The sequence below is a fragment of the Ruditapes philippinarum genome, unplaced genomic scaffold (assembly GCF_026571515.1).
Source record: "Ruditapes philippinarum isolate M1 unplaced genomic scaffold, ASM2657151v2 ctg1197_1_1_1_1, whole genome shotgun sequence".
Lineage (NCBI taxonomy): Eukaryota > Metazoa > Mollusca > Bivalvia > Venerida > Veneridae > Ruditapes > Ruditapes philippinarum.
This window is the reverse complement of record NW_026859020.1, coordinates 60,304-68,294: the sequence shown is the minus strand read 5'-3', so window position 1 is coordinate 68,294 and position 7,991 is coordinate 60,304. Positions and strand designations below refer to the sequence as shown.

The window sequence follows — 7,991 nt, the reverse complement described above, 5'->3', positions numbered from 1 at the left end:
TATAGCTTTACATGGTTAACATTAAATAAAAACTACGCACCCTCTTTTCGCTGTTTTTTCAATTTTATTTCGTTAACTTTCTGAGGATTGTTGACGTAAATTAGCTTATACTTGTAAAATCTATGGTCAAATTCGTGATTTTGAAAATTTATAGCTAAATAATTGTTTAATGTTGAATTTTCATAAAGAGTTTACAAACCAATTTTGGGCAAAAAAATTTAAGAATAATTTTAAAAAATTTGTAACCCCAAAAGGAATGTGAACATTTAAGCCTTCATATAGTTGTACTGAAAAATAGGGGAAACTTAAATGTAAATATTGCTTTAAATAATCGGTTACTTTCCAACAAAAAGGTTCCTTTGGGTGAAAATTTAATCCCTTCCGAATTATTAAAACTGTTCTTTCTAAAAGAAACTTAATGGAATAAACATGAATTGGCCGTTACCGATTAAATCTAATAATTCATAATTTATATTTTTCAAAAACAAGTTTTAAGTATCTAGGGCTAGATTTTTTTATAACAATTTACCATTGAAAACATTATATAATTTCGGGTTTATACGAGGGACCCTTAAAAGATAAGGGAAAGGGACAAGGGACCCCATTCTAAAATTCCCAGATTTGGCAGGAATAAGGCTTTTTTTATTCGAATTTGATTTCTCTTCCCTATGAATAACAAAACAGCTTTTCTCTTCCCACAGGTTTACCATTCCCCAATGGGGACTTTTAGCAAAACCATTCCCATAAGGTCCTAGTCTTTAAATTTTTGGTTGTCTGATTACCCCATTTTGACATTTTAAAAAATCAATAACAAAATGCCACAAAATATTTTTTCAAATGCGGTTGGACATTTAAAAGAATAAATTGACAATTTTTTTAGATACCTTAAAAGAATTTTATTTCGCCCACCGGATAAAAGGATTTTATAAAAAGTTTAAGATATAATCAGAACTTCCCACACCAAACCATTGAACCGGGACCATAATTTTTCAAAACCCTTTTTTCAAGAAAAAAATAAACGGAAATTATCGAAACTTTTTCTGCTCAGAGGGAAAGAGGTTATTGTTGACGTTTAAAATCAATATAAATTTTCTCTTATTATTTAAGTTTAATAAAAAAAGGAAATTACTCTTTAATTTGTTTTAATGGACATTGTAATTCTGTTCCCAGTACTTGGTTTTTATTAGTATTTATCTAAAAAGAAAACCAATTTATTTCTTACATTTTTGTTATCCGTAAAAAATTCTTTTCATTACAAAGGACAATTTTTATATTTTATTACACCCGTGTTCTGTCCCAATCATGGCAAGGACGATGCTTTGTTAAAAAGTATTTAAAACATGTGGGAAATTGTTTCCGGAAAGAGTTCAAGAAAGTCCGGGAATTTACAAAAATAAAAACCCTTCCCAGATTGCCTTTATCTTATATTAGTTCAAAGAAATAAGTTTTTTAAAGTTTCCACTTTCTTACAGGTCCAAAAAAGGTTGACTTTCAAAGAAATTAAAATTGCGCTTCGTTGAAAACCGCAACTGTGGATAGTTTTGCGGAAAAAAAATTTCTTAGGTAATTAGTAGTTTATTTTATGTGATTAATTTCATTGTACTATTTCGTTTTTAACTGTACTGATACACAAAGTAGAATGAACTAAAATCGATATCAAATAATAAAATATACAAATGAATTGGAACACAAATATCACTTATACGAAACTACAAAAGCAAGACACTAAAACAAAATCCACAGATGCTAACCTTGATATTCTTCATCCTAAATTCATTATAATTAAACAATGATAAAGTGGACGCAAATGTATCAAACTTTATATACAAATAGAAAATACACCTCGTTGCACACGATTGTGACTTTTCAAATACTTCATATTATCAATTTATATACCGGTATTAAAATTTCAGACGGGTTTTCAAGTTTCAGTAGGATACATCTTCAAACAGTTGACTGGCATAAAGGACATGCAATGTCATTGTTACAACCATCGTATTGACAGTTGTACTCCAGCATCGTAAGCTTTGTTTGGCACGTATGTTTACTAACTGTTTCCATTGCTTTAATACTCAGTTCGGTGTCTCCAAACATATAGTCAACCTCAATGCTTAAACTCTTTTTCTTGGGATTAGCGTACTCAACATCAAGCCGTCCCAAAGGTTGACATGTATCATCATCAGTATACAGCGGGTCTTCAGCTGTTGAAAAGAATACACGGAAGGTGCATGAAGCTGCTGTAGGTTCTATAGTGTCGTACGTTTTTTAATACGATGGCCAACTTCAACCTCTGTACCTATTGTCAATGAATTTAGCGAAAACATCGTCGCATCTACTTACTCCAGCATATGTTTTCATCTTTCTTTTGTCATATGTAGCTTCATCAAATTTGGGACTGATTGCAACACCGTAAGAATATCGAAGAATGCGGGATGTAATGTTGCCTGGTTGTCTTCCATACACAACAGCACCTTGGACCACACAAATACCAGCGTATGTTGGTACAACGACCTTTCGTTCTTTTTTGTCATGAAACTCCTTTTTGATAACATCTTGCACATATGCTGATTCAGAGAATCCCCCGACCATAAGTATGTAAGATACCTTCTGGCCAGATTGCGTTGTATGAAGTATATTCTTCATGTGGTTTACAATCTTATCTGTCGTTTTCTTGAACAAATTCTGCATTACAGATGGCTTGAATTTTATTTTGTCTCCAACAGTCGTAATGTTTCCGTCCTCCGACGATTCCTTTACGAGAGCTCTGAAATCTTTACCTCTAATAGTGCTGCATTTCTCATTCCGAACGACAGGGTAACTTCATCTTGACGTCATCAATAGTGTATATAGACCTACATTACGTTTTACCGACTCAAATTCGCGCAACATGTCCAGATAATCTAACTTGTCTTCCTTTATAAATTGTGCAAACATTGGACCACCAACTATGTTACTGATGAGAGCAATGAAAGCACTATCTACAGATGTTCCTCCCCAAGGCCCTCCACTTGCTCGATTAACTTCCTTCAGCTTTCCGTTTCTAACCTTCTCGTGTACTGTTATATCAGCAGTACCACCTGACAATTCAAATTAACAAATTTGTTGGTTAAAACTTAAGTCTATCCCATTTATATAATATATCAAATGACTAATGAATAAACTATCTGTAATTAAAATAATAAAGGAAAATGTTTTATACGTTATGTCACGATTTGTTACAATTATGGAAAATAGAATGATGCATAAAATTTGAAAAAAGAGCTTCAATGAAGAGCAATTAAAACCAACCACATATTCGATTAATTTACCTCCAAGGTCAACAATCATGTATGTAGTTCCTGGTTTAGCATCTGAGAATGTGATTTGTCCGCCGACACTAAATTTCTCCACAGGTAGGTACTGGCAAATTAATGATGCAGCTTCAGGCTCGAGGGCTAATGTCAAATGCTGTGGGGGAATTCCAGCCTTCAATATATTTACAGAGAAAGACACATACAGAAAGTACTTAACACATATTATAAATCAACATCATGTTAGCTATTGCCAGTCAGAACACTATGTTCAGAGGGTAGGAGCTGACATGCTCCACATTGGCGTTTCATATGAATGTTGGTCACAAACAGAAATTTATGAAAAAAAAGTACAATGTATAATAAGCACAAATAATAGTGATACTTCGTTATGACAACCTATTCCACGCATGGAACACTCGTTAAGAATCTTAAAGAATCATAAAATACTAGCATAGGTGAATATTTATAATATTAAGTATTCTCAGATACGAACGAATATTAAATTTATCGTAAATAGAATGCAGGTAAAAAATCCTCCCTGTGGTGAACACACGTCATCACATACATGTATGTGTTGATACGGCCCCGTTGGGCTGGCACTGTTTGAGGAAAATTTTATTTATTTCAATATATATTTCTTTCCATGCATGTTTGTAAATAGTTCTATAGTTACAAGGTCAATGGTGTTTTTACATAATATTATAAATGATCATTTAATAATCATTTGTATCTAATCAAACGGCAGGTAGCCCAAACTAAAAATTATTATACATATCTATATATTCGTTGTATATTCACTCGACACAAGTTACATAATATTGTTATTTTCTCTGGTATAATCCAAATGTATCTTTTATAAATATACAGAGAGCCTGCATATACATTATCCAACTATAAAAAAATATATAATAAATGATTTACTTCCAAGTCCATATGACTAAAATGTCTTTAATTAGAATAAACATCTACGCCAATTCGTCAGCAGCTTGTTCAAAAAAGAAGTCGGATACATTTATTTCCCTGTGTTTTCCATTGAATATTAATTTTATTTTATATGAAATTTCAGTTCTATCCTTAGTCTTCGGCATAATACTGCCTGATTTGTCATGCAACCAATTTACCAGAAAAGTATAAGGTATAGAGAAAATAAGATAAAAATAAAATTAGATAAAATTAACCATTTTAGCAGCTTCTCTCATAAATCCTTTAGCAGTATCATCCCATATTGCAGGCACAGTCAACACCCATTTTATCTCATCATCCTTTGGCACGTAATGTTTATTCTCCAATATTTTCATCAGATGGTCTTTCATGCATTTGATGGATTTGCTAAATACTGTAAGGGCAGGTAACTCTTTACCGGTCTGATCAGCTATCATTGTTGTCTTCTTAAGTCCCTTAAAATTATATGTTAATTGTTTTCTTTACATTAATCTTGTATATTAGGCTATTAAAATTTTGAAAGTGGAAAGAGACTTAAGATAATTTATGTAACATGCATATTTATTCGACCCTCATTCTTCAATAATAAAGGATTTTATACACAAACCGGAAGAAATCATTGTAATTACAGAGCATGTCATCCCTTAACTTTGACTGCTTTGTACGTGTTTCAATTATCTAACATACAGAGTTATAGTTATTTCCTTTATATAGAACGAAGATGACACCACTTGTATCAAATTTGAAAACAAGCTAACTGCTTGATAATTTGGTTTTAGAGTATACTTTTTACATGGTTTAATAGTACAACCTTTAAGTGAATTGGTCTATATCGGAAGGTCTGTAATATAATTTAAAAAAGGCGTTGAAAGTGTTTAGAATTAGACATCACAACAAACCATGAACAAATTATACTTGGAAGTTGTTGGCAAGAGTAAGATACATGATCTGATATGACATACATTGTATATTATATAGCAGATGATAATATGTTATAGAACAACATACACATGTATTATTATTCTTCATATAACTGTTCATTCTAAATCGCGTAAACCCTTACCAACTTTTTGTTCAAGCAACATTTTATAAGAAAAACCAAATGCTACATTTCTTATTTTTGCATCAATATTTGAAATACTTATGAAAGGTGTGTCCGTTGAAGACCTTTTTACTTTAATGATAATTCACAGAAAATAAAATATTTTTAAAAATAAAAGACAAAATAAAAGTAATACAACAAGAAATATTTACTTTCGTATCATGTAAATGCATCTTGAACCTCCAAAAGTAGTACCAGTCCATATTGTCACCATCCATACATAGCTCAGCATATTTATCTTCTGCAATATACCCGAACGAATCGATATCCTGATTCCTGTCTAAGAGAAGGCACGTGGGCGTTTTCATTGACGCCAATTTGTTTGGTCCGTCATTCCATGATTGTGGGGAAAGAATTTTTTTTGTCGGATCTTCAGAATCATAATCGCCAGTAAACTGGAAGGCATATCCCGAATACGTCGTACCAAAATCAATTGCTACTACAATTGCGTAATAATTACCTGTCATCACAAAGGAATTGGATATTTCGTTTAGTTTCTGCGATTTATCTTGTTAAACCTGTAAAAAATGCAACTTTCATTGTTCCCTTTTTACTCCGAACAGAGGTTTCCTTGAAAATTCGTAATTTGTAATTTTAGATAAAACGGAAAGGTTTAAGATGAATAAATAAACATTATGTTTAATTACTATCAATAGTTATAACAATTATTTAATTATGTCTAATGTTTAATTATGAGCATGTAAGTTTGTGCCAATAGTAAATTGTTATATATGTTAGTTCTAATAAGACATTTTTTAAATGGTTGTTTTTATTTTGTTAATGGTTGTTTTTATTTTGTAAATGTTTGATCTAATTTTAATTGCCAACAAAATAATCTACATTATTGTAAACATACGACAAAACAATATTGCGCTAAAAATGTTAAAGAAAATTTAAGGAAGATTTTAAAAGGTTTAGAAATATTTTTGAAAATCTAAAAATCTTTTGTTTTAACTATGGATGATAAGAACATAAAAACTTAGTGTTTTTTTTAACTGACACATAAGTTTCTGTTAATAACTAGCAAAGCAATGTGTGTGCTCTTTTATAATAGTAATTCAATATAGTTAAATGATTGATTTTTCTGACCATGATTTATAACAAAAATAAGCTCGCTAAGTAACACTCACCATTAAATGTGTTCATTTCCAATATGAAATGGATTGCAATTCTGTTAGCTTCAAGTCTGATCTTTTCGTTGAAATTAGTTTGAACAATATTCTTCCTGGTTACAGATGGCAGAATAATCGGCGGTTCGATAAACTTTAAGACTTTCAAGACAATGGTATTATTACAAATAAGACAATAAACATAGGGTATTTATGTACGTACTTTAGTCTTTAGTTTGATTATCAGATATTAAAACAATAATTATGCCACACTATCAATGATTTTACACATTGTTTGAAACCTGAAATAATTCAATATAAACTTAAATAATCATACTCGGATCAAAAGACGTAAATGTAGTATACGTGTTTATGATTATCTAAACTTTAAATAAATCTTATATATATATATATTCAATTATTTGTGAGTGTTTTAAGACGGTTTGACTACAAATCAATATAAACTTTTGTCCACATCATATTAGGGCGGTATCTTATTGCTTTTAATTTTTTATTTTTTAATAAAGATTTTCTGCAATACATTCCGTTAATCATTCATTTTTGTAAAATGAGAAGTATAAATTCTTCCGATTTTTTTTTCAAAATAAAAGAGGCAATTATAGATGAACAGTCAAGTTAAGACAAGCTAGATATTTTTAAGTTCAGTACTCTTACGTGAAGGAAAGTCCCTATTTTTAATTATAGTTCCATTAAAATTTATTTAAAAAAGATTCCAACAGCCACCAAGACAAAAGATATAAAAAGTCAACATTACCCCCCCCCCCCCACTCACACACACACAGCAAAGCCCTTTCCTCCACCCTCCCAAACCAAATATAGCTTCACAGTTTTCAATAAACCAGATGTGGTCAAAGTTATTTCACACACAAGACGATTTTTGTGTTTTTGAAATTATATTAAAACAACGTTTCTTAACACGAACATTGTAAGGTGACATATTCAGGAACATAAGGCATGAAGCGGGCGTCAAAGTAATGTATGCGCGACCAACCACTTAAAAATGAATAAATAAAACAAAATAAAAACTGGAAAATCCATGTCTTTGTCTAAATAATGTAAAGCATGTCTCCGCAGTATAACTCCAAATTTACAATTATGTATAATTCGCACAGGAACACGTTTCTAACTGGACTAAACAGTGTCTGTCAAAATTTTGTCATTTATACCGTCACATCTAAATGTTGGTCATAAAAAAAGTCAATTATGCCTTAAAAAGAACATTCAGAACGAATTTCTTTTTTTTAAATATAATTATATTGTCTAAACTTTATTTATTTTTTGTTAGATTATTTTGTTATCTTTAACATTATAATTTTGTTGATTAATTGTTGTAACCAACTGATTGTCATTGACAAGGACACTCTCAAAAGCCAAAGAGTCAGTTCGATATATCTTAAGTTAAAAAATCTGTTTTCATCTTTAAAAGTAGAATAATCTTCGCACATTATTGAGTTCGTTGCGGATTTATCTTCATTACAAGAAGAAACTAAATTGTCGGCCAAAATATAAAATCTAACCATAACA

The 7,991-nt window shown here is 30.8% G+C and overlaps 1 protein-coding gene across 1 annotated transcript; it reads right to left on the bottom strand.

Moving 5' to 3' along the window:
• Positions 1 to 1,635: 1,635 nt before the first annotated feature.
• Positions 1,636 to 5,846, bottom strand: LOC132754928 (heat shock 70 kDa protein 12B-like). Its single transcript, XM_060745684.1, has 4 exons — positions 5,490 to 5,846; positions 4,472 to 4,690; positions 3,309 to 3,465; positions 1,636 to 3,077 (listed from the first exon to the last, which is right to left on the bottom strand). The coding sequence occupies exons 1-4, from the start codon at positions 5,802 to 5,804 to the stop codon at positions 2,821 to 2,823; spliced, it is 948 nt and encodes a 315-aa protein (XP_060601667.1). The 5' UTR covers positions 5,805 to 5,846; the 3' UTR covers positions 1,636 to 2,820.
• Between the last annotated feature and the right edge of the window lie 2,145 nt (positions 5,847 to 7,991).

Excerpts from the sequence above, each read along its gene's own strand:
- LOC132754928 (XM_060745684.1), bottom strand. The coding sequence starts at position 5,804 with ATGACAGGTAATTATTACGCAATTGTAGTAGCAATTGATTTTGGTACG. Across the intron at positions 4,691-5,489 it reads TGCATTTACATGATACGAAA|GGACTTAAGAAGACAACAAT; the intron begins GTAAATATTTCT and ends TATAATTTTAAG. Across the intron at positions 3,078-3,308 it reads CATGATTGTTGACCTTGGAG|GTGGTACTGCTGATATAACA; the intron begins GTAAATTAATCG and ends TTGAATTGTCAG.